Raw genomic sequence first — 25,880 nt, forward strand, 5'->3', positions numbered from 1 at the left:
GACCGCAAGGCCGATCTCCACGCGGGTCCCCCACTCGACTGCGAATCCATTAGTTCTCCACGTTTCCGCCTGGACTCCAAAATGCGAGCACGCCATAGCTGATTGGACGACCGCGGCGAATCTCCGGACTTCTCGTCCACACTGAACCCGCGCCTCTTATGCTTCTTATGCTTCTTATGCCCCGCATGCTTTATATACCCCCGTCTTCCCTTATGAGCCGGGGCGCGTCCAGCCCAGCCGCATAAACCCAAGATGTGCACGCATAAGCACTACTCGCGCGCTGGCATCGCTGTGCTTCGGTCTGAACTCCGGCGGCTGGTTGCTTGGGGACTTCTAACTTGGCCGTTTCCCGTTGCGTGGGATGATGACTGGCTTCTCGTGTCTCCCAGGGCTGTCTCCTACGTCTAGCGCTTGCTAGCAACTCTTCTCAGTGGCTCTCTTTTGGCGGATACCTCGCCTGAGTGTTGTTCCTGGATCTGTACGACCGTCAGCGTTTCAAGTGGTGATTCCATTTTCGCGAGGGGCGTAACTTCTCAATATGATGCTCACAGAGAGTATGTGACATCTCTTGCTTACCTGGTCGTTGCTCTTACTCTACGTCTTTCACACTCTGCCCAGGAGAACCTCGATCAAGATACAGCGTCTAACTTATCCTAGAGAGATCCATCGATGGATCAACACCAGCATTTAGCAACCAAAAAGCTCACCATGCTGACAAGGAGAAGCCTTCATTTCAGGAGGCCGCCGATATCGAGAAAGGACCAAACCTCCTAGCTGCCACGGACAGCCCCGAGGAATTCGCCCAAGACCCAAACACGGTCGATTGGGATGGTCCCGACGACCCTGAAAATCCGTTAAACTGGACAAAGAAGAGGAAGGTTACTGCAACGACCTCGATTGCATTGATCACACTCCTCACGTATGATCCTCTTCTCTCTCATCCCATCGCTCGTCTAACATGAATGTCTACCAGGCCCCTTGGTTCTTCTATGTTTGCGCCAGGCGTGACCCAGCTGGTCGTCGACTTCAATATCACCAGCACCGAGTTAGCATCTTTTGTAGTCTCTGTGTATCTGCTCGGATACTGCTTTGGTCCCCTGCTCATTGCGCCCATCTCGGAGATCTACGGCCGGCGATGGGTCTACAACATCTGCAATCTGTTATATGTGGTCTTCACGGTCGCCTGTGCTGTCGCTCCCAATATTGGCGCGTTGACCGCTTTTCGCTTCTTCGCCGGTTTCGCGGGGAGCTGTCCCTTGACGATTGGCGCTGGCTCAATCGCGGACATGTTTGCCCAAGAGTCGCGAGGTAGTGCAATGGCAGCGTGGGCTTTGGGTCCGTTAATTGGACCCGTTGTGGGACCCGTTGGTATGTCGCGCATACAGAGATGCACGGGAACTTGTATGCTGATTCCAGGTAGCCGGTGGATATCTTTCACAAGCCAAGGGCTGGCGATGGACCTTTTGGGTCTTAGCCATGGCTGTAAGTCTTCAAGCGTTTATTCTGGCATTTCTCTAACATGACAGGGCTGATTGGTGATCACAGAGTGGCGCTGTCTTCATCATCTCGGTGCTCAGCATTCGCGAGTCATACGCGCCCACCATTCTCGCTCGCAAAACGAAAAAGTTGCAGAAGGAAACGGGAAATTCCAATCTACTCTCGGCGCTCGACACCGGCCGTACATCTAAAGACCTGTTCTTGTTCTCGATCGTCCGCCCAACCAAAATGCTCTTCCTTTCGCCAATTGTTTTCCTGCTCTCACTCTATGTCGGTGTGGTTTATGGGTACCTTTACCTGCTCTTCACCACCATCAGTGAAGTCTTCGAGGACCAGTATGGCTTCTCACAGGGATCTGTGGGACTGTCGTATCTTGGAATCGGTATCGGCTCGCTCATCGGTCTGATGGCCCTGGGCGCAACATCGGATCGTCTGCTGAAACACCTCACCGCTAAAAACGGAGTCTCGAAGCCCGAGTATCGTCTGCCGCCGATGATTCCAGGTTCCGTCTTTGTGCCAATGTCTTTGTTCATCTACGGATGGACAGCCTATTACAAGACTCACTGGATTGTACCCATCATTGGCACTGCTTTTCTTGGGGTCGGGATGCTAATATCCTTCGTAAGCTCATTATCCTCGCATACAACAACCCCAGGCATTTCAACTAACTCGAGTTCCTCCTAGATGACCGTCAGCACGTATCTCGTCGATGCCTATACTGTATATGCTGCCTCCGCCATGGCCGCGAACACCGTCTTCCGATCGTTGGCCGGTGCATTGCTGCCGCTTGCCGGTCCGAAAATGTACGATACTCTCGGGCTGGGCTGGGGAAATTCGTTGCTCGGCTTTATTGCTTTGGCGCTGTGCCCCCTCCCTATCGTCTTCTACGTCTACGGCGAGCGCATTCGAACGAGCAAGTTGTTCCGCGTCGAATTCTAGTCGGTTGGTCAAGATGTCATTGCATAATTATAATCCTAATAGTTGTCAACATGATTTAAGGTGGCACGACCTTTGGGTCCTGCTTTCACTATATATCTTAGCCTGGTATCTCGGGACTTAATCTCCGGGGAAATTGTGCATTGCCAGAATAATCCGTTGAGCAGTGATTGTTAATATCGATGCGATCAATAGATTGATAACACTCCATCTCCTCTTCCACCTCAATCGTGACACATTGTGATCTCTCACCATACAGTGCAATTACGGCCTCGATACTGAGGCAGCAGTGTGACATAAGCAGCAATTCCCACCAATCACCATCCGTCATGCGCAGATCTCCCGGAGACCGAGGTCGATGTGGAGCAGATCAGATCGGAAGTGAAATGCATCTTTCCCCTTTTACCCATTGCAACCGACTGTCGGCGACCCTGCTCTCTCACTTTCCCTGATGAGTCCTTTGGAGATGCCATTGCGTCGCAGCCACACCAAGTCCCGCAAGGGCTGTCTCGAGTGTAAAAGGAGGCATGTCAAGGTGGGTGCTGCCCTATGTGGTCCTGCCGCTCGATCGAATGATGGCGAATGGCCCGGGATGAACAAGATGCCCAGTTATGCTCGCCACGATGTCTCATCACTCGCAAACCTTGACACGCGCTCTTCTAACCCGGACCCCAGTGTGACGAAGAAGTCCCCAAGTGCTCTCTGTGTCGGAAGCGGAGGCTAGAATGCAGCTATCCAACCCTAAGCGATCAGGACAGTCCTCTGGAGTCCTCAAGCACACGGGACGGCTCCGAGGGCAGCGCTGACTGGCCAATGTCGACGCGCATGTTGGAGATGAGGCTCATACATCAATACTTGACCTCCACCTACCACACCTTGTCCCAAGATGGACTGTCCCCATACCATCTCTCCATCACGCTCCCCCATATGGCCACTTCTTTCCCCTACTTGCTAGACACCATATTGGCTCTGTCGGCCCTCCATCTGGCCTCGGTGGAAACCAATCATCGCCACTTCTGGATTGACGCCGCAATGAAATACCAGGGCCAAGCCTGCTCCGGCCTTGGCAGAGTCCTGCAGGAGATCACACCGCAGCATTATGGACCGGCATTCGTTTCTTCTGTGTTTATCATGTTATATGCAACTGGATTCCCCGTGATATCATCCGATGATCACGCCATGGACCCCATCATGAAGGTCACCGAGGTCCGCACTCTAATCTCGGGCAGTGCAATGCTCTTTGACCGATTGAATGAAACCGGCCGCGAAGGGGACATTCATGACTGGTTGTGTGTTCCCGATACCGAAGAGAGTCTTGCAAATAAAGAACGAAATGGGTACGGGTGATTCTTTACCGAGCATGCACAAGGCACGTGTTGTGGCCGAATGCTGATATACCCTGCAGGGACGGCCCATCCGAACAGGGAGAAAGACAAATGTTGTTCGACCTACACAAGTCCGTCACCCGGCCCACCGCAAATTGGGAGGACAATGCTTACCTCGCAGCAGAAATATCATGCAATCTCTAGGCCGAACACGGACTATAATCGACACTACCGAATCATCGAACAAACTTGTGTATCGCAGCACTTGGCAGCTCTTGCAGCATACCATCGAGCCCTGGCCCAAGATCGGTATCCATGGCGGAGTGATTGCCTGGCCACTGTTCATCAGCGATGAGTACCTTGCAGTTCTTCGAGACGGGGACTGGGTCGCGCGCATTCTTTTCTTGCATTACGCTGTGGCGATGCGTCTCGTGGGGAATCGCTGGTACGTCCGCGATTGGGGCCGGCGCCTGGTGCTGGCTACATTGGAGCCACTGGAGGAGATTCCGTCTATGTGGACGGATACTATTTCGTGGATGAGAACTGGACTAGACATTGACGTGTAGCTCTCCTTCAAGAGCGCTGGTACAGAAAGTATATAAAATGCACACTTAGATGCCTGATCTGAGACGTAATAGTTGTCCTCTAGCGATACCCCGGAATCAAGGAGACGAGTATCATGATCTGTATGATCTGTACGCCTGGACGACGATGAATTCGTTTTTGAGCTCCGTACAGGTAGGTGTATGATTGTCTTGCAGAAGGCGTTTTCATCTACGAAATATACACCGACGGCAGGAGTCGTCAAGTGGGCACCCACGCCCGTATTTGCTTACGAGTAAAACAGGCAGTTGTTGGCCTGATCTCATCTGTCCGGTGAAGACAGCGTGGAGAGCTTCTGCGTCCATGAGAAACTAAATTTCTACCTAGGCGATGTCTATTGCCTTTAACGGTGTAGAGAGACCTAAGCAGAAACGGAATATCCAGTAGTCCACAATAATTTTACCAATGGCTATACGCAGTGTAGCTATCTTAAAATATTTTATGCTAGTTGACAGGCTAACACATGAAAGTGCCCTAATGCACTAACTTCTCAACACTGACAATTTTTCAACCCAACTTCGCAAGACTGCCTGCAAATGAGGTCAGTCTCACGGCTCGTAATCCCCGCCTCCCAAGGGGATTAGGTAGTTGAGCTACCTGCCATCCTAGGCAATGCACCAGCAATCCGATGCTACTGGGCCAAGTTTGCCTGCCATATTGTTGCATCAACAGACTCCCATCCCTCCTGAACTTCCGGGAAGCAGTAAACATAGAAATTGAGCGCCCCGCCTCTCCGAGTCAGTTTCGAAGGAGGAATTTTCATTTCCCAGCCGTGGTCCTCCTCCATGTCAAGAGTCACGAGAAAAGTATCGGAATACTTCAAGGAAGGGTCCAATTGGTTCAGGTAGCTATTGATTGCCTCCTCGTTGCCATAGAGAGTTGTCGATAGGCCTTGAATTTTATCCCATTGCGGTACATACGCTTTTCGGTTGTCCATGAATGCTTGCTTGTCTGCGGTGATTTGGCAAACCCTGTTATGGGTTAGTCGCAATGATGCAATCCACCAAGATGGGTGCCCACAAACCAGTTTTCGCAGCTACTAGAACCCAGAAACGCCCCAGGTTCGAGGCTCACGTAGACACCATCTCCGAGGATTCCGTTCAAAAGCGGAGGGGAGGATCTACTCGCAACAAGTTCGTTATTAGCATTGTATTGCAAGGCTTGTTCCTAAGTGCGGCTTTTGTCAGTATTCCACTCGCAGGTTGTAAGGGTACAACAAGAGCACGCAGAAAACATACCTTGCTGACGGTTCTGTAGGCAACCGTAACTTGTTCAGCAAGGATCGCAGAGATAAATCCCGTCCAAATGGCGAGTATGAAAGCCCAAGTTGGGCCGAACTGCCCCATGATGCTCAATGGAAATAGAGTGAGCAGTCCACACAGGTCGAACAGGATATCTCGTCAGCTCTCTTGCATTAAAGAGAAAACTGCCGCCATGGTGTATATATAGGAATGCTGAAAGGATTCCCTTTTATCTCCTTTTTTGTGGGGATATCTATCATGCCGAGCAACTATGGAGAGCAGCCCTTCAAGGTGGTTGGAAGGAAGGCGGGCTGAGTCATACAAAGGATTTGACCTCGGGACGTCTACCTCGTTGGATAATGTACAGTTGGTGAGCTAGGGCCCCGGGCTATTCAAAGGATTCACGGGGCAATTCAGATGAGGTATATTCATGAGTGTGTTTATAACCCCATGGGTTTGAGAACGTCCTCTGCTCAGGCGCGCCTACCTGACCGCATTCCTAGATCTTTCTATCCACCTACTTCGGCAGTAGCTGAAGGGGAGAAATTGCCAATCACCGCTATGCATATGATGCTGATCTTCAGCTCCCAGGAAAGGATAATAATTATACAGAGAAGCTGATGTCGGGCGTTGGAGTGTGCGTTGATGATCTCGAGCTAGGAACTGCTGAAGTCGAGTCACAAGCGGTATTAAGACAACAAGGTTGGGCCCTATGTGTAGGCAAGTTAAGGCACTACGTCAGAAATAGCGATCTAACCCTTTTCACCTATTTTGTAAGAGGCTTGAGTTCAGTATGAATTACGTTGGGTTTGGCGTATAAATAAACTTTAGCACCTGTGGATAGATCAAGCTTGCCAAGATTGATACCTATCCATGGATACATCCATAGATAGCAATCAGATCAAGTCAGCTAGACCTTCGCACGAGAAATAGTATACCAAATTTGGGTGGAATTGAAAATATATATTTCTCATAGATAGGATCGCCTGGGCTTTATGAGGTACCAGATCTGGGACTTTGATGTAGAATATGTTCCTCGTACTCAAGGCTAATAAGTATTTGATGTCTCCCTTTGCCACATACCATCACGTCTTCTGGTAGTTCAGATAGTTTCCTAATTCAACAATCATCTATGAACAGTGTTACGGTGCGTGCCGGGCACAACTAACCAAACAAGCCAAAGGACCAAATATGCTAGAACGCTATATTCTAGCATGCCCGGGACCGATATAAATAGCGCACAACGTTAGGCTTAGGGGACCAGTGCCTAAGCCCTAGCAAACAGATTATGAGCCCAGTCCCTCAGTAGGCCCCAGCCCCATCTCCGTCTCGCTACCCTCACTGGTAACACACACACACACACACAGGCCAGGGCACACGGTCGCAAGCTAGAGCATACAGACTTACATATACGCCGCGATGGCTGCCAGTCCTCACGCTGCCACTGCCTTACCACCCACCCAGACATCGATGATTTTATCAAGAGGTCTCAACACTGTCAAATAAATACCGTCATCTCAATTTATCCCGACACAGCTCACCACCTAGCAGCGACCGTGGCCATGGTCAGGTTTAAGGGCATATCCTTTCCCGCCGTCGACAAGTTCGTCAAGTCCTATTGTGCTTCTCCGCCACAGGGGAACACTCGTTTGGCGCTGTGTGAAGCACTGAGGACCCCATGGCAAGAATTATCAAATCCGCTTACCTTTGGAATCGCAGGGCTTCTTGCGTGTGCGTTGCTCGTATTATACAATTAGGGTTGGCCCATCCTTCCGGGCCGAAGTGAATCCTTCAGGCAACAGGCTTTTCGCTATTGGCTGTGGGTGAAATCCCTTTTGCACGGGGGCCGAAGCCTCCCACTGCTAGTGCATCTCTATTTTCGTGGCGCTGAAGACTCTTGCACCAAAACACGTAATCAGGCCAGAAGAATGGTTATACGACCCACTTGTCTATATTGGCTGACCCAGCGGAGCAGGGGCGATTGACGAGTAATCTTCAGAGATCGATCTTCCTGAGCTCATGGTGCAACTGTGCCGTATGATGGCAATGACCTGGGTAAGAAATGGCAAACCACCTGAGGTAGCATGGCTATACGACGTCTCGGATTTGATCGTAGCTTAGGACGAAGTCGATACCATCATAGAAGGGCAAAATCCGTTTTTCGGCATGAACAGCGATATCCAGTGTTTTACAGAGAATCGGGCCGAGTCGGCTAGTCCGGGCAGTTGTTTCCCGTGAGAGAAAAGCCGATGACCAGAGAGGAAGTTGGGGCGGCATTTTTCTATACCTAGCCTGGAAGGAGGTTCTTCACAGCTGTTGTTTCCGACCGCTGACCGTCCATTTCCCCCACTCCCCTGTCCTCATGCACTCTTCATACAGCTTGAAAGTGTCCAGCAGGTCGGGCGCGTGAGCTGCAAAGAATTCACATAGCCTCTCGTGGCGAACTTGGAGTCCTTCCGACTGGACGGCGGAGATTGGAAGATATCCCTCCCACAAACCACGTTCCTGCGCTATGATTAGGCATGGGTCGGGACTTTTGGGGGGGTATAGGGAGTTGAGAGGCGTCGTACCTTCAGCTTGGTCTTCCATTGATACACCGGCCGCATGCTCTCAGCCCATTCTTTGCTCTGGAGGTGCCGAAGGTCCTCCTCGGAAACATCCAGACCCTGGGCCATTTTCTTCAATTCCTCCATGGTCGCACTGCCACTTGGAGTTCGAAACTCCTTCTCAAATGGGTCTGTTGAATATGTAGGACGTGCAGCCCCCGGATCTGAGAGTTGATTCTCGCCGGGGCCCGACGATCCATCGTCGGAGTTGATGAGAGGTGTGCCCATTTGTGTGGAGTGTGGAGTTACACTCAGAAATGAAAGTCGCCAGCCTCGCGAGTTGAAATAGCTGCGCCAGTGGGACGATGACGATTCTACAGGGCTCAGGCCAGTAAGCTGGCGCACCATGTGTTTCAGCCTGGGCAAGGGTCGAGAGTACATGAGCGTGAAAAGCTGGGCGCGAGACGACCACCCCTATTTATAACTGAGCGCACCTCTATAGAGGCAATGTGGATCGGGTCAATCGCGCTGATCTCACGATAGCTGGAGCGATGCCTTGGCATAAGCAGCATCTCTGGGAGAAAGCGAGAGCGCCCAGGCTCGTTGCGTGATGTAACATCAACGCAGTTCGCCAATCACGTCGATTTCTGGTCATGTACGTGAGCACTACAGTACTGCTCTCGTGGAGTTTGATCCACAGGGGGTCTGAAGGTAACCCCCACGAACAAGCCCCCAATCTTTGCATTATGCCATGGATCCACGGTTACAATCGGCGGTGTTTCTGACCCGGGAAATCTTACAGGGGAAGAACAAAGAGCACTTCTACTTCGCCAGCTCGGGATGGAATCGAAACTACCCCCGCTGGACATGGCTCAAATGTGTCGCGCTCATTGGCCGTTTAGTTCGGCTGACGCTAAGTCTTTCCACGATCGCTGCGGCAGGAATGGCTTCGGCCCGTTAGGGACAGACCCATATCTGGCTGCCCGGCATCAAACTAATGGGGCCAGCCAATTCTACTACTAATCGAAACTGGACCATGGCCAAGTCACAATATATATAGCCTGGAAGCATGCGGTGAGCAAGTCGCTGCGACCCTTGCTCATGTTCGTTGGCATCGGCTGCTCCTGCACCTTTTTTTTTTTCCAGCCATGCGTTTCCTATATGCGGTAGTAAGCACACTGCTGCTCCAAGTTTCTACTGCAGCAGTAGTGCCTCCTGTGGCCAAAAGGCAGTCTGGCTACTACGATATCTCCAGCGATTCTGATTGTTACGAAGCTCCGGCCCGACAACAGCCATATGAACCGGTGGACTGGAGTGATCCCGAGTCGGAGTGGCCATGGGATCGCGAATGTGTCTGTCTGCCTAAGTGGTCATACTGGAAACACTATAGGGGCCTAGCTGACGAGGGTGATGTTGACAGGGAGAATGTTTCACCAATTGTGCGCGTACCAAACCAGGACTCGCGAACTTTGTTCTTGGCCAGACCCAGTTGACAATTTCACAATACCATACTCTAAACCTGTATGTGCCGACCTTGGTCTCCGCCTCAGCCAGTGTGAGATGTGCTAACGCCTGCCGATTGGCAACCAGGTGCGGTGTTGAGTGTGTGGGAACGGACAGCAACCCGGGTGCATGTTATGGCGGAATAGGAGATCTCAAATCGCAAGCGGCAGTGATTGCGTTCTGGTTGAGAAATGGGGGTCTCGTCCCTGGCATCGGTGCCTCGTCTACGAACGGCTCGCCGAACGGTTAAAATCTCCTATCTTCGAGGCCCAATATAAAGGCAGGGCTGCAATAGGGACTTGGTCAACCAGAGGGTTAACTTTTTGGCACTAGAGGACACCGGCGCAGATTGTACGATCATGTCACTTGGTAGGGAACTGTCGAACCACTTGTGCTTTTTCAAACTTTCTTATTTCCAAACAATCTTCTTTGTAATGATTTCTGACCGAAGAAGTACGCTAAGCGGTCTAACGACACTGGAAAGTTGGTGGACTATGAGCTGGAACCATCAACCGCGCGAGAGGTAGTCGGGCAGGATGTACATAGGACGAATCAGCTTGGCAATCATTATCCTTATGAGTGTAAGCATTCACGTTGACTACCTCAGCTAGAAATCCAGATCATGCTGAAGCTGTTGCCTGCGTCTCACAGTAACTAAGTGATTTCTTAAGCCCAACCGAAAGCAGCAGATACTGGTCAGAGATGTCTCGCAGTTTGTGTCACTGATTAATGAGACCATCACGCACATAGTATAGCTCTATGTACCTTTTCTCGTCGGGATCGGGTTTGAAGTTAGTTCGTACTGGGCCAGTGTCAATAGATACTCGCATCTGCATGCTGATAAGCGATTGACGCCATAGTCAAGCTATGCGGACACCAGATGATTGGCGGTCTAATCACTAGGATGGATAGTCAGCCAGAAATGCTCAAGAAGAGATAATAGCCTCAATAATGAGACCCAGGCAATAATGCCAATCATCTCAGAGCGCAAAGAGCCTTATCAGCGGGGTGAGTCCGCTATCAGCGCTCAGCGCTCGGCTATCCGCTATCAGCCAAGCGGATAGATAAACAGTGGTGAGCCATTCCTGGAGATGTCTCCTTTGTGGACTCCTCCCACCCCTCTCCGATTGTTATCACTGTTCACATCCAAGCCTGGTGTGCTTGGGGGAGACCCGACTGGAGATTTGGTGGGAGCAACGCGGCCACGCAGAACTTAGCTTGGCGGGCGTTGCAATGCCAAAGGCCACGATCAGCAGCCAAGATGTGGAGAAACAGGTAGGCCTTCCTCCTATCCCTGTCGACTCCCCGCTCCTCAAGATGGCGCTGTGCAACGAGACTGATAAATATCGTCCATACTAGCCCTTGCTGCCCCGCCGGGGCTCGTCAGGTACTAGTCGCGGACCCGAGGGTGTCTCTGTGTCACGGAATCATTGGCTAGCAAGTCTCGAAAAGATGCTGCATTCCAAGGCATTCGGTCTGTTTGGCGTGGTCTCACTCGTTCTGCTCGTGCTCAACTTACCCAACGCCTATACTTGGCCTTTGGAGTTTGATGTCCGAGATTTGCAAGACGGAAGTCTTGAGATCGGCCCGGGGCAGCTGGGTGCTGTCGCGAGTGAGAGTTCCATTTGCTCACGCCATGGGATAGACATGCTGGAGATGGGTGGCAATGCTGCTGATGCGGTACGTTCTTTCGGGGGGAGATGCAGTGTGAAAGATGGAATCCCGAGAGAGCCGCTGCTAAATCGACGTCACAGTTGGTTGCGACTGAATTCTGCATTGGAGTGATTGGTAAGTTGATGGGAACCGCATCTCTCTCTCTTGCCACCATACAGCATCACTGAAACCTACCAGGCATGTACCATAGTGGCATTGGCGGCGGTGGCTTCATGCTGGTTCGCTCATCCAACGGATCATATGAATCCATCGACTTTCGCGAGACGGCACCTGCCGCGGCTTTCCAAGACATGTACGAAAATAACACCAACGCCTCCATCTATGGTGGCTTGGCAAGGTAGGCCAATCCGATTCTGACCTTCGGAGGCAACGCTCACTCGGTTTTAGTGGTGTTCCTGGCGAAGTCCGCGGGCTGGAGTATCTCCACAAGAAATACGGCTCTCTCCCTTGGTCGACAGTCTTGCAACCGGCGATTCATACCGCGCGTGATGGATTTCCCGTCACCCAGGATCTGGTCAAGTATATGAACGCTGCCGTGGGCACTGGGGAAGACTTTTTATCAAAGAATCCGACCTGGGCGTTGGATTTCGCCCCGAACGGAACCCGGCTGGGTCTGGGCGACACGATTACGAGACGGCGTTACGCAGACACCCTCGAGGCCATTGCTGAACGCGGCCCAGACGCATTCTACTCTGGGCCCATTGCAGAGACGATGATTAATGCGCTGGGAAGGGAGAATGGCACAATGACGCTGGAGGACCTAAGCAACTACTCCATCGCCATCCGAAATATCTCGCAGATCAACTATCGTGGATACACAGTCACCAGCACAACTGCCCCATCGAGCGGAGTCGTCGCGATGAGCATCCTCAAGATTCTTCAGACCTACAATGATTTCTTCACTTCGGAAAGTACAGCCAATCTTAGCACACACCGGATGGACGAGGCAATCCGATTTGGGTATGGCGAGGTAAGTTCATTCCAGCTCCTTGGACCTTGGATCCCAGGTCTGATTTTGAGCACAGAGAACCGAGCTCGGCGATCCACTCTTTGTGGATGGTATATACGAATATGAGCAGGATATGCTGAAGCAGAATACCATCGACGAAATCCGCAGGAAGATCTCTGACCAGCACACTCTAAATGTCTCAGCCTATGACCCAGGTGGCATTGAAAGCTTAGAAACGTAAGTACACCCTCTTGGCATCTATTCCATAGATCGGGAGATGCTGACACGACTTGCATTTTCTCAGGCCGGGAACTTCCCACATTGCCACAGCAGACCACACTGGACTTGCCATCTCTGTCATTACCACCGTAAACCTGCTCTTTGGGAGTCAGTTAATGGTACCGGAGACTGGTATCATCATGAACAATGAAATGAATGGTATGTGCACACTAATAGGTTAGTCGCTGGCTTCCTGAAAACTGACCTATATAATCAGACTTCTCAATTCCTGGATCATCCAACGCTTTCGGATACATTCCTTCAGAAGCAAACTACGTCCGACCCAGGAAACGCCCCTTGTCGTCCATAACGCCTGCGATAGTCACTCGGCCGGATGGCAAGCTTTTCCTGGTAGCTGGCTCCGCGGGAGGCAGCCGCATTATCACTGCGACCGTGCAGAATATCATTCACGTCATCGACCAGGGTCTGAGTGCAGCTCAGGCTCTAGCCAAACCCCGTCTGCATGAGCAACTCGTGCCAAACCAGGTCACCTTTGAATATGCCTACGACAATGCAACCGTCGCGTTCATGAAGAGCCGTGGACACAATGTGACATGGGTTGCCCCTGGCCAGAGCTCTGCACAAGCTATTCGTGTTCTTCCCAATGGAACCTTTGATGCTGCTGGTGAGCCCCGACAGCTCAGTTCTGCAGGCTATTCTGTGTAGCGCGAGCAGAAATGTACATTTGAACGCATTGATATTGCGGGAGTATGTACTTCAACTCAATATTGGAAATACTGGAATCTACATCTGTATCTGTACAAGAGGATTTAGTAGCAATTTAATGCTCTAGCCAACTGATCTACAACCCCCAGCTACCACCTATATGAAGCAATCAGGAATACACCTGGGCAGTCTTATCTGGTCCTGCCAGAACTGATAAACGCTATTGCGGAGTGGAGGTGGTCTGTGCGCATAGAATTGACAGCGCGAATTCCGTTTTTTGCACAACGCCAGCTGGAACTCACCCCTGACATTCACTCCTTCTCAATATCTTTGCTGCATCTGTCACTTCTGAATTGATCTCTCGCTCATCTCGTTTTCTTTAACCACCCCACTTTCCTTCCTCGCACACTACTGAGCTCCAACCATACGCGCACTCGCATCCTGTACGATGTTAAGGCTGCTCGAGCTTCACGAGGCTCTGTACCCCTTTCCTTGATGTTGAACTGGTAGGCAACTGCTTCCTTACCTTGCTAGAATCACAATCTAAGCTTTTCATTTGCATGTGAATAGCTTCCTCTCTATCCAAACCACCACTCCCATACCCACATGCGATACGTCTTTCTCCCCGGATTACCTATGATCTTCAAATACGACTGAACCTGCCCATCTCCTTCGATATGGCGCCTCCCAATTTGCCTGCCGCCAAACTTGCAGTCGTTCCGCCTCCTCCTTCCTTCGACCCAACCAGCTACCAGCCATTCGATGACCAAGTCGATCGCACCATTGACCAAATCCTGTCCGAAGAAGCGAGTCTTGAATCCTCTAAGGATGATGAGTGGTTCGATAACAATCTTCTCTTTGGCTCACGAAGCGCCTCTGGCTCGTCCAGTCTCTCGGCTCATCAAACAGACGGCGCTGCGGGGCATTCGCGATATTTCTCCAAGCCTCCCTTCCCGACGAGGAGAGATCGTCCCCGCAGAACTACTCGTGTAGCAACCAAAAATATCACCATGGTTGACATTGCCAGTGATGATGAAGACGACCGGCCTAATGAAGGAAAACTCGGCCAGAATGCGTTTCAACCCAAGGAGAAACACCCGAAAAAGAAGACTCGCAAAGAGAAGAAGAAGCGCCCATTGGAGGACACTCGGCATGCTGCTGGCAATGGGATGGATGGCTCCGAGTCTGCGATCAACCATGTTGCTGAACTCACTGGTCAGGATACAGCCAACGAAAACGACGAGGCTGAGGAAGATGCTTTGTTTGCGTCTGTCAAGCCTTCCCAGCGGGACCGTATTATGCAGTTTGTCGTGACACACCCTTTTATGAAAACTCCGGTGCAGCCTGTTCAGTGCTCTGCCAGGCGCCAGTTTACCAATGAGATACGCACCGAGGCGTTGTCCGCTGGGATGGATGCCCAAGCTGTTGACAATTTGGTCGACTACGTGCGTCGGATTTACCTGGAGCTTGCTGAAGTCCCAAGCACACCTTCTGCGAATGGCTTCGACACCGCCTTCGGTGAGGAGATTGATGATGCAGAGAGCACGCACTCTCTCAAGGGCCACAAAAGGTGCTTGGATGAGCAGACGCCGCCTAAGAAGCAAAAGAAACGAAAGAAAAATAAGCGACGTCACTCCAAAACCTCGCGACACTCACAGCTGGACCGGTCAAGCGAGGATTGCTACTCATTTGAGAATTTCAAATTACCACAAGAGACCTCTGAAGCACAGAGTATGGATACGGGGATTGGAGCCGTCAGTCCTTATATGGATGAATCCCCGGAACTGCTTTCTGAGATACCAATTACCGCACGGAGAGATGCGAAGAAACGTATTGAATCTTATACCCCAGTCGACTCACAGAGTCAACGTCACGAGCCCAGGCTTTCGCACGCGAAAGCATCAGAGGGAATCGGTGATAATCTAAGGAGTCCCATTTTGACGCCCGAGCAAAAAGTGGAACACGGCCAGGGCAAAAATAAGATCTCAGTGAACCGAGAACGACAAAATCTTCCCGCTGCCGCCGTGGTTGATCTTGTCGATGATAACCGGCCATCCGATACTGGGACTGGATTGATTGCCCAGCCCGAGGGGATGTCCAGGAAGAAGAAACGCCACAGCTCGAAACGGAGAAAACGCCGAGATAGTGAGCAACAGCGGAGACAATCTAATGTCCAGATTACTGAAGACGCAAGCCCGCAAACTCCTCAGCCGGTTAAGACTTTACATCGAGGACAAGTGGAAGTGACCACGCCACCATCACGGACTTCGAGTGGGAGCAAACGTCGCAGATATCCGCCCTTGTCGCCCGATGCGAACCAGTGGGACATGGATTTTTGATACCCAATGATTCACCAGAGGTGATGCCTGGTGATGAGGTTAGGTCGAAATATTTCCACATGAACATGTCCGTCCCAGAGCCCGGTCTTGAGAACGCAGCTCCAATATTCCCCTTGTCCGGAGTACCAATTCCCGATGAAACGCGAAGAATTCTACAGAAATTGGATTTGCCATCGGATTTTTTGTCATCCGATTCTTCATTGAGCGATGCACCCGGTAATCTTGACCTGGAAGACGAATTACCCGTTCGCCCATTCGTGACCTTGTCATCTACTGAAGGGCCAGAGCTGCCCCCCTCGGATACTGTCACCAACCCTTGTACTCCTGTCAAGAGTGCCAATCTCCTCAAACCTGACGATTCCAAAGAATCGCGCCCCAGACCTCCCAAGATCTCTCCCTATTTCCCCAAATTCCCCAGCGAACCAGAATCATGTCTTCCATTCCCCCCAATTGATGCGCCGACTTTCGGTCTTGTTCAGGAACAATTGGCACACGAGCCTTTCAAGTTGCTCATCGCGACGATCTTTCTTAATCGAACAAGAGGTGGAGTTGCGCTGCCGGTACTGTTCAAGGTCTTTGAACGGTATCCGACTATTGATGCAATGGCGGCTGCAGATCCAGAAGAGTTGGTTTCGATGATCCATTGTCTGGGATTCCAAAACCAGCGTGCAAAGAAATGCATCACCATCGCACGGGTGTGGCAGACCGACCCCCCGACCAAAAACCGACGATACCGCAAGATTCATTACCCTCACAAGCTAGACGGTCGAGATGTTGGATCGGGTGAATGTCTGGATGATGAGGACCCCCGCGCTGCATGGGAGATTGCCCACTTACCAGGCGTTGGTGCGTACTCTCTAGACAGTTGGCGCATTTTCTGTCGTGATGAACTCCGCGAGTTAGCTGCCGATTGGAAAGGAACTGGCGCGACGATGCGCGGGTTTGTTCCTGAATGGAAGTCGGTTCTCCCGCAGGACAAGGAACTACGCGCCTATCTCACCTGGCTGTGGCTGAAAGAAGGCTGGGTGTGGGATCGGTACACGGGGGATTTGACGCCGGCTAGTGATAAGATGCTCCGAGCTGCACAGAAGGGGGGAGTGGCTCATGAGGAAGATGGGAACTGGGTGCTGGAGATGTCGCCCGTGAAAGCCGCGAATGGATTGCACGATGACTAAATTTACTGTACACGCAAGTGATAGTACATACTCGCCAATGATACCCCACGCGTGTTGATCTTGAAACACCTGCTGGTCCCTTAGATATAGATCGGCGTAGATAACTCTAAATGGTCGGCCTCAGGCAACGGGCGCGTGACTCACCCGGCTTGATATTTCCCGAGATCGGGACGTCAAGTTTCGTTTCATCGCAGTCTCAGTCGGGTTTCCATGCAGCATCCACGTCAGTTGAAGCGGGGGCCAGAAGTGTCGGTCTGTTCACCGCATGGTAAGCTCGCCTCGATTTCCGGATTCTCCCCCCACCTCCACTCCCCCGTCCTCGACGTCCTTCATGCACCGTACCTGGATGCACGCTTATTTTCTATTTCTAGTCGAGTCCTGCTGGATTGGCCGAGTGTCCCCCCTCGTATCACGGAATGCGGAAGCGCAGCCCTGAGTGGGATCGTGGGATCGACGCAAGCGCTGTGTGCCCCCGGGAATTAAGCGACCAGTGAAATCTCGCCACGGCCCAGCCTAAGCGCTGGAGCACGCGCAGCAATTGGAGAGACCAAAATAGACATCACATTCCCCTCAGTGGCGGAGATCCCACTCGGCTGCCTTTAGCACTGCAACGCCAGAGGATCACGGACGAAAGACGAAGGACTGGCCGATGAACTAGCGGGCCCCAGGGTTTGAAGGGCTCCACCGTGCGGCTACGATTTCTCTCGAGCCATGTTTTTCCCGGTGAGACCAAACCACGATAGGACCCGGACGTCCAAACCCACCTCCTCCAAGTCCAAACAACAACGCCCGAAGCGTTCGTCCCAGCTTCGGACCTCCCGCTCTGCAACCAAGGATAAGGATCGGGATCCCGCGCCTGAACCCACGGCTCGCTCCTCCACTTCCGCCTCGACTTCGCACAGCGCTCCCCCACGCAGGTCCTCGATGCCGGGCGTCGACGCCGCGAGCCGGTCGGGGACGGCCTCCTTCCTCGAATCCCGAACCAGTCTGCCATATCCCTCCTTCTCCAAGGCCCACAGCAAGGAAGATGTCCGCAAACCGAATATCCCCACCCCCGACCCGACCGACTTGACCGAGGGGAAAGAGAATGGGAAGGCTAACGGAACAAGTCCCAACCGCACCGGGAATCACCACCCCCCTCCCAGCCCACCATTGACCGGCGTCGACCAGCCTTCTTCGCGGAGAGGAACACCCGTGGAGGAACAGGACGAGAAAGACAAGGGTTCGGACAAGGACAAGGCGAAGGCGAAGAAGACAAGCGTCAAGATTCGAGCCGAGGTCAATCGGTCGTCGTCGAGTCTTCGATCTAAAAAGGATGAGGGGACGAAGTCCAGCAGCAAAACCGCGCGGGCCGACACTCCCAAGTCGAAGTCCTCCAAGGGCGACAAGGAATCCTCGTCTCGAACCAGCCACAAATCGTCCAAGACCAAACTGTCCGATGAGAAAAAACTACCCAAGCGATCGAGCCGGTCTACTATGTCGCCATCACGATCGAACGTGACAGTCCGCGACGCCGGTGTGGAATCGATAAATGACTCCGACGCTACTTCGATTGCCCCCAATCAACAGTATACGGCGCCTCGAAAATCAATGACACCACCCACCAAACCCCCTTCGCGCAATCAAACCCGATCATCCATGTCCCATCGACATACGCCGAGCGACGAGTCACTGGAATATGGAAGACATGTCACTCCTGGTCCAGCATACGGAGCCCCGCCACCTCCCCCGCCCCCGCCTGAAGTGCCCGTTTCGATCCCGCGAGTCGACTATTTGCTGCAGCATGGCGGATTGGACCATCGGGTGCCCCGGACCCTTCTAACGGGACCAGCTGCGTCTGACCCTTTCTCCCAGCCAACGACCCAGCCTCAGCAAGCTGCTGCCAAGCTGTTCGATCCATACAATACTCTTCTCGATGACTACCAAAAAGTAATGAGCAAGAGCGGGTCACTTGCTGTGGCCACGGGCTATCGATCGGTGGCTCGTCGACTGCTGGACCGGCTTGAAGCCGTGTTCGCCCGCGATATCTCTTCGGAGCCCTGCAACTGCGTGATGTGTGATCATGAAGACGTGGAAGAGCGCCCGTCTGGGGTCAGTTGGGGCGAGGTCCTGGAACTTGTATCGGGTCGTCGCGAATTGCCAATCTGGCCACCATTCATGATGGCACCCTCCACGATGGACTCGGGCATGGGTGGCGAAGAGCACGTTCCGATGCAGAAGCTTGATGTCGATGTCCCCGAAGAATACCGGGATCACTTTCTTCGCCAGTCGCGCAAGACCAAGGTTGCAGTCGACAAATGGCTCTCCGAACAGAACGAACAAGCCAGCAGCGCTCCCGAGGAAGTCGATGACGAGACACTGACATTTGCCATGCTCACCCATCTTGAATCACATCAGCGCTCCTCGTTCTGTGCTTTGCTTGGCATCAACTCGTCTACTCCTGTCCCGCGTTCGGACGACGCACCCCCTCGACCCAAGCCTTCTGCGCTTACATCGTCATCCCTAGCCATTCAGCGGCTTTACAGGCTGTCTGCGCTTCCTCGCGACCCCGAAACGGCGATGTTTATGCTCAACAACCCCGGGCTCCACCATGTTCTTGCGACCCTTGCAGCTATCAGTGACGACGAGTGGGAAATCCTCATCTCTGGTCGCTTTGACGGCTTCCTGCGCAGCGGTGCGGAAGATACAGCACCTCATTCCAACCCTCGCTGGAGCGGCAGTCGCTCCAATACCCCGTTCAGCACCGGAGGAGTCTCTCGAGGACCGACCCCGAATTATATGGATGGTAGCTTCCGTTCAGCCAGCCAACCCCATGGGGGTCCGTCCTCGCCCGCGTCTTTTGGAGGGCCCATCGCACTGGATGAAGAGACCGAGATTGCTGCTCTCGCGGAGATTGAACGGGACATCTTCCTGGGCATGGAAGCGCTGGAGGATGCATTCGAAGCTCTGCACTGCAAGGCTGAAGTGGTGCGCCGAGCCTTGCGCGAGCGCGGCGCAGGCTTGTCTGTCGCCAGCCAGAGCCGACGTGGTTCCTATGTTGAGGCACGTCTAGGCACCCCGTTCTCTGGTGTGGGAGCATGGGAAAGCGGAACGGAAGATGACTTCCTCGACGACGATCGCTCCTTGGCCCCCGACGACTCCGCGAGCAACATCAGCTCCAACCGCCGGCGTCGACCCAAGCGACGCACCGAACGACGTACCCCTGCCCCCGTGGAGGAAGAAGACGAGGAGGACTCCCACGTCGGTCGCCGCGATACACGGAACTCGAGGCGGAGATAAATGAACGACATACCCGGCTGGTCGGGCTACAAAATGACTCCTGTTCTGGAACGGCAGAATTTCCTTAGGATAGCATTCGAGGTGGATATATTATTGCATCGGGACGCAACTGATGGATGAACTGATGATACCCACTCCCCATCCCTCGATACGTTGCCAGCAGATGTTCTGCTCTACTCTGCCGTTTCTTCTGTTAGTTGATTTGGCCTTTTATTCACTGTTTCTTATGATTGATGAATCCCATGAGCTTTGCACGTTTGTGAACTACTCCTGTCGTAAGAGTACATTATAGTCTCTATAGCCAGCCTGGCGGAATTGCCTGCGTTATTCAGGTACGCCAGTTGGGTCCGGTAATCTGCACAAGGCTGAGGCTGCCAAAGTGGAGTTGCGACTCATCATGCCGGCGCACCCAACTTCACATAACGAGTCACACTTGTCAACATCGCACTCTCGCCTATCAAGCGCCATTTTCATGGCCGGAGTCTCTTCCCATGTCCGACCAAACGCCCCATCCGGCCCTATGCCCTCTAGTCTCGACCCGGGCCGTGGACAGCTGGACTGCCCAGGGCCTGATGACCCCCAATGCGATCCTAGCACGACTCGGGGAGGTACTGTGCGATAGTCCTCATCCGGGAAGAGCCGATCTCGAGAAGAAATTTCAATCCATTGCGGTGCAAGATGAAAGTGGGAGAAGCTACGTCGACCGAACCAGCTTCATCACACTCCTCCAACAAGCCAACGCACCTCCCAGCTTCCTTGAAGAAGCCGCAGACATCATCTTTCAAGCAGCCCGCTACTTCTCTATCTACCCGTTTCATCACCAGCGACCACGGTCCCTCGGGCTCGACGAGCTTCGACGAGCACTCTTCTGGCTGAATCCATTTGAGAAAGAGCTCTCAAATTCGCCGTGGATATCATTAGGACGCCTCTTCTACAGCGAGGACTGTCGACGAATGGTCTTCCAAGCGCTTGCAACCGAGCGGCGCGGCGATGCACTGCCCTTCGACGCCGAGGAATGGTCCCGGCAAGCTCGCAGACGAGTATTTGAAGACTTCGACTGGAAGATGCGAACGAATGCGTCCGACGTCAATGTCAACTGCGATGAATGGGGCGACGAACTGTATCACGACCTGCTGGATGTGCTGCTGAGCTCGCAGCCGAGTAGCTCGATAGCGTCGGTGGGTGAGCATCGGGACTCATTTCGACCTCTGGCGTTTCGATTGCACAGGGGCGTCCCTCATTTGCACGAATTTACGATTCCGATAGACAGGCTGAGGGTCACGATAACATTTCTGCTTTATTACTCGTTTGACATCCTTGATGGTGCATCGCCTGCCGATAGTGAGGAGTATGAAGAAGCTGCAGACTGTATCGTCCGGGCGTTTGTTCAGGATTCTGAAGTGGGCGTCAATTGGCCTATGTTCGACGAAGGCTGCAGGTCTGCTGTAAGTGCAACCCCCATCCATCCATGGGTATCCTGGAACGTCCATCTAATCCATCCATGGATACTGACTGACCAAACTGCACCGGTAGCCATTTCTCCTCGATGCGCTCCTCTACCTGACATGTCTCTTCTGGAGGGATCCGGTCCGACCCAAACAAACTATCCTTGCGCGGCTTCGGAATCCGGGGAAGTTACTGACTGCCCCGATCCTTGCACAGATCAACTCTCTTTTGCAATATGACAACCCTGCGTGGTTCGAGACTTTCGAATTCCCCTGGTATCACGAGTCCAGTCTCAACTCGGCAGACACATCCGAGCTGGTGGGGTTCATCCAAAAGACGGAAGAGCATGTGTTGGTCTTGGTGTCAGGAATAGAGACGGGCTCCCAGATTAAGTACTTGCTAGGAGTGTCCATTCCCTATCCCGTCAAGGATTGTCGTCGGATACAGCCGAGCGAGGAGCACTACGGATCCGTTTGTTCTCTATTCGAGCTCAGTCCCGTCCAAAATATTTATCCCGGGAATCTAGAATGCCCGGCCTGGACTATCAACGCTAGTGATCAGGACATTATGTTTGGGGATCCGGGAAATGGAGTCGCGCTGGTGCTGAAGAACGGGCTTCAGCGGGCCACGTTTGTTCAGTCTCTGGCCGGCCAGGATGAGCCGATCTACAGACCTACGACCTGGAGGGGGAATCGATGTGTCGATCTTGAGATTACGGCCATATTGGTGGGCCGTGAACACCCAGCGCAATGGATAGCGGATATGGAGGAATAGGGTTAGCTGTCATCGCGTGGAAATAGTTCAAGCCCCGGATGAACTTGCTTGGGATATTTTGACGCAGCATCCGGGTATCAACCCGATCCGCCATCCAGGGGTAATATGAAACTTGTGCATTGACAGTCCCCGCCAATTCAGTGATAAGATCTCTCTTGTTGGTCGCTAAGGGCTTCTTGGGGGGAATTACATGAAGCAGCAACTGGGCAGCATGATAGAAGACAACCTGCGCATCACCTGTGCTGATCCTCAAGCATCCACGCCCCCTGATTCGGTCAACAGTTGACGGGAAGACAGAGAAGAGGTAATTTCGACCTGTATTGCACTCAAGTCCGGACTTACAAACTCATGCCTTTGATGCGATAGAATATGTCCGGTCCATGCCATACTACCACACCGGCGCCACTAGTGCTGCGCGGGCTTCCAGTATGGTGCTTTGTTCGATCTCCTGGGATATGGCTTTTCCCAGCTACCAATTCACATGCATCCACTGAGAATGACATAGGGGTCGGTTGTCCTAGGATGGCCTTCGACACCATCGGATCTGGAAGTATGAGCGCGGTCAATCTCCGACTCACCGAGCAAATTAGAGTCGCTCGCAATGGGGCCAAATATAGTCGTTCACACCTTTACCTGTTACCAGTTTCCTAATATAGGATAGTGCTGTCCACACCAGCGCCCCAATTCGCGCACGATTTCCAGAATCGTCAGTTGGTATCTGGATAGATAAGTGGCGTCACGCTGGGTTGAGTGGATCGATTACCTTTCTGCGTCCAGTAACATTGAGAGGGTCCCTGAATATCGCCCGTCATCAAGCCAGAGGTATAATCTCTATACACGTTCACGCAGACTTAGTCTGGGTCAGCTACTCTAGCTGCTGCAAGGTGCATTTAGTCTCGGGGGTTCTGCAGCATCCGGTCTTTTGAAAGGACCGGGTTGAAACAGCCCCATGGAAGAGAACCCATAAAAGAGCAAGGTTCCTTTAACCGTAGCATGGAGGAACTACGCTGTCAAATTCAGGGCCGGATCTTTTGAAATGCCTCGTCTGACACTCCTTGCTCCAATCGTGGCACTTGGCCTTCCGGTCGTTGCGCGTGCCTATTCGTTGAAGGACGACTATACTGGGAACGGCTATGCCGACTTCTTCAGCAAGTTTTCCTTCTGGACCACGGCCGACCCTACCGATGGGTTTGTCGACTATGTTGACGAGAACACAGCCTGGAGTGAGGGCTTGATTGGCAACGGGGGCAACATCTATATCGGTGTGGACAACAAGAATGTCGCCGATGACAGTGGAAGAAAGAGTATTCGTCTCACCTCCACCGCGAGCTACGATCCAAACACCCTGTTTGTGGCCAACATTTCGCACATGGTAAACATATACCCTCTACCTATCCCCTGCCATATCACCCGCACAGTCTGTTAACCTCAATGTTTATAGCCCGGTGGGATCTGCGGAACATGGCCAGCCTTCTGGACAACCTCGTCCACCTCCAACTGGCCGCAAGAAGGCGAGATCGACATGATCGAGCAAGCCAACAACGCCGACACCAACCAAATGTCCCTCCATGTCAGCAAGGACCAAGGACGCTGCACGATCAGCACCGGGGCCAACATGACCGCAAAGGAGGGTCGATGGGGTGACTGCACTGAGGAGGATACGGGCGGCTGCGATGCCACCGACTCTCGGACGACTTCCTTTGGCGCCGGGTTCAACAACGACAACGGAGGCGTGTATGCAATGGAGTGGACGGCCGTCTATGTACGCATCTGGTTCTTCCCCCGCAGTGCGATCCCATCCGGTGATTCGGGCCCTCTGGGTAGCAGCCCTGACCCGACGTCTTGGGGCACTCCTACCACTTCGTTCCACAGCCAGCACGAGACTGGCTGCGATATGAGTGAGCATATCAAGAACCAGCGGATCATCATCGACACCACCTTCTGCGGTACCTGGGCAGGCGATGATTGGGAGGGCAGTGGTTGTGCTGCCAGTACGGGATCTTCGACCTGTGAAGACTATGTGAAGAATAACCCCTCAGCATTCACGGATGCGTTTTGGACATTTGACTCGATTCAGGTGTTTACCTAGAGACAGTATGGGGCAGTGATGGGCTCGCCATGCCATTCTAAATGGTATACCAAGGAGTTGCCATTGCCTTTTCGGCAGTACCACAATATCGAACTGGGTTTCTTTCTCTTGTTCGACACGCGACGATATCTAGATCATTAAAACCTGCATAAACTAGATAGCCTACGAGTGGATTTGACAAGATGTGCTGACAACCTCCAATCCAATCGGACTTGACCCAGTCACCTCAAGCCAAGTCCTTTCGGAAGTACACTCGACCATAGCCATCCCCATTCCTTCTCCCAGTTTCCACAAACCCCAGCTTGCAGTAGAGACCGAGATTCTCGTACATTTTGACATTTGTGTACAGCGTCAGCGCCGAGCAATTTTGCGACCGCGTAACGCTCTCTGCACAGTCCATCAAGGATGTATGCTGAGTGAGAGACCGCCTGATCGGTAACGAGATCGAAGGACCAAAGCTGCCCATGTGCGCTATTTGGTCAATTGCTGGGAAAAGAAATGAAGGGACATGGGAGGTAAAAAGAGAATGGAAAAGAAAAAAGAGGTCCTATCCGGGTTCGAACCGGAGCCCTTCGGAGGTTTCCTGGACGGATCCAATCAAAACCGAATGTCCTGACCACTAGACTATAGGACCTTGAGCATATTATTAAGCTCTTATTATAGACTGACAATTTACTTCTAAGAGTCAGCAAATCTGGTTTTTTTGGCTTGTTTGGTTATGCCATAACAAATATGACACTTGTAGTCGTGGAGCGAGATAGGTATTGGAGAGTTTTTGGCAGTGTCTTTGACTACGTAGACAGGGAACAGGCAGTACATAGTTCATTGGTAGTATTGTAGACCAGAGCTCTTTTAGGATATTCATGGCCATTTTAGCTTATCTTGCAATAACATAGACAAGCAGTTAAAGCGGCTCATTGATCTAGCAGGGAGGACGATCTTTTCCAGACTAACAATCATATCTCCCGATGATGCACACCGCATTTTCCAAAGGGCCGCATTAAAGCGTTCAATGGGAACTTTCATGCACATATGTATGGCTCGCTTAACCCATTCAATTTCAATTCTCAGACTAAAGCTGTTTGATGATCTATTACTTTCTTTCATCAACCGTGGGCTGCTCTAGTGAAATTGGGCTACAACTCAATAGCCCGAAGTAGGCCATGATACTATCCTCTGGGGGGGGGGATATGTCTGCCATTCAACATTTCAAGAGCAATACCATGCTACTTTTATAATAAGTCTGCCCTGACCACCTCGCACGGAGCTATAGAGCTGTCACCAGATACTAGAAGGACAAAGATATTCGACCCCTCAGCGACACGTGTCTAGGGACGGGTGGACATCAGGGCTTTTCGGGATTTTCCAATCATGTCAGTACCACAGGACACCATGGCCATATATGCCTGTAATGCACATCCTGAGACAATTAGCGCTCACAGGGCAATGTATCCTTTGAACTGGGCGCTGACGTCAGAACACCAGTCATGCATAACTAACTAACTAGTTAACTAACAATTGACATCGGGCTGGGTTACCCTTTTGAGGAAACAAAAGCG

General features: G+C 52.3%; 9 protein-coding genes across 9 annotated transcripts; 7 read left to right on the forward strand and 2 right to left on the reverse strand.

Moving 5' to 3' along the window:
• Nucleotides 1-538: 538 nt before the first annotated feature.
• On the forward strand, nt 539-2,436 carry N7459_006937 (MFS transporter; the record flags this gene model as incomplete). Its single annotated transcript, XM_056946105.1, has 6 exons — nt 539-554; nt 658-919; nt 974-1,368; nt 1,421-1,482; nt 1,546-2,118; nt 2,182-2,436. 6 exons carry the CDS (start codon nt 539-541, stop codon nt 2,434-2,436), a joined length of 1,563 nt encoding a protein of 520 aa, XP_056798104.1.
• A 924-nt stretch (nt 2,437-3,360) lies between these two features.
• Nucleotides 3,361-4,324, forward strand: N7459_006938 (uncharacterized protein; the record flags this gene model as incomplete). The annotated part of the gene is made up of 2 exons (XM_056946106.1): nt 3,361-3,770; nt 3,943-4,324. The coding sequence occupies 2 exons, from the start codon at nt 3,361-3,363 to the stop codon at nt 4,322-4,324; spliced, it is 792 nt and encodes a 263-aa protein (XP_056798105.1).
• Nucleotides 4,325-4,992: 668 nt separating this feature from the next.
• N7459_006939 (uncharacterized protein) lies at nt 4,993-5,707 on the reverse strand (the record flags this gene model as incomplete). Its single annotated transcript, XM_056946107.1, has 3 exons — nt 4,993-5,332; nt 5,386-5,528; nt 5,600-5,707. The coding sequence occupies 3 exons, from the start codon at nt 5,705-5,707 to the stop codon at nt 4,993-4,995; spliced, it is 591 nt and encodes a 196-aa protein (XP_056798106.1).
• Nucleotides 5,708-8,118: 2,411 nt separating this feature from the next.
• Nucleotides 8,119-8,589, reverse strand: N7459_006940 (uncharacterized protein; the record flags this gene model as incomplete). The annotated part of the gene is made up of 1 exon (XM_056946108.1): nt 8,119-8,589. The coding sequence occupies one exon, from the start codon at nt 8,587-8,589 to the stop codon at nt 8,119-8,121; it is 471 nt and encodes a 156-aa protein (XP_056798107.1).
• Nucleotides 8,590-11,103: 2,514 nt separating this feature from the next.
• Nucleotides 11,104-13,219, forward strand: N7459_006941 (gamma-glutamyltransferase; the record flags this gene model as incomplete). Its single annotated transcript, XM_056946109.1, has 7 exons — nt 11,104-11,331; nt 11,406-11,439; nt 11,503-11,662; nt 11,713-12,295; nt 12,351-12,511; nt 12,579-12,712; nt 12,771-13,219. The coding sequence occupies 7 exons, from the start codon at nt 11,104-11,106 to the stop codon at nt 13,217-13,219; spliced, it is 1,749 nt and encodes a 582-aa protein (XP_056798108.1).
• A 677-nt stretch (nt 13,220-13,896) lies between these two features.
• Nucleotides 13,897-16,733, forward strand: N7459_006942 (putative pre-mRNA splicing factor; the record flags this gene model as incomplete). Its single annotated transcript, XM_056946110.1, has 2 exons — nt 13,897-15,490; nt 15,577-16,733. 2 exons carry the CDS (start codon nt 13,897-13,899, stop codon nt 16,731-16,733), a joined length of 2,751 nt encoding a protein of 916 aa, XP_056798109.1.
• A 711-nt stretch (nt 16,734-17,444) lies between these two features.
• N7459_006943 (uncharacterized protein) lies at nt 17,445-20,012 on the forward strand (the record flags this gene model as incomplete). The annotated part of the gene is made up of 1 exon (XM_056946111.1): nt 17,445-20,012. One exon carries the CDS (start codon nt 17,445-17,447, stop codon nt 20,010-20,012), a length of 2,568 nt encoding a protein of 855 aa, XP_056798110.1.
• A 491-nt stretch (nt 20,013-20,503) lies between these two features.
• Nucleotides 20,504-22,232, forward strand: N7459_006944 (uncharacterized protein; the record flags this gene model as incomplete). Its single annotated transcript, XM_056946112.1, has 2 exons — nt 20,504-21,457; nt 21,546-22,232. The coding sequence occupies 2 exons, from the start codon at nt 20,504-20,506 to the stop codon at nt 22,230-22,232; spliced, it is 1,641 nt and encodes a 546-aa protein (XP_056798111.1).
• A 1,036-nt stretch (nt 22,233-23,268) lies between these two features.
• N7459_006945 (glycoside hydrolase family 16 protein) lies at nt 23,269-24,321 on the forward strand (the record flags this gene model as incomplete). Its single annotated transcript, XM_056946113.1, has 2 exons — nt 23,269-23,604; nt 23,674-24,321. 2 exons carry the CDS (start codon nt 23,269-23,271, stop codon nt 24,319-24,321), a joined length of 984 nt encoding a protein of 327 aa, XP_056798112.1.
• Between the last annotated feature and the right edge of the window lie 1,559 nt (nt 24,322-25,880).

This window comes from Penicillium hispanicum (assembly GCF_028827665.1).
Source record: "Penicillium hispanicum strain IBT 35686 chromosome Unknown utg000006l_segment0_segment0, whole genome shotgun sequence".
Lineage (NCBI taxonomy): Eukaryota > Fungi > Ascomycota > Eurotiomycetes > Eurotiales > Aspergillaceae > Penicillium > Penicillium hispanicum.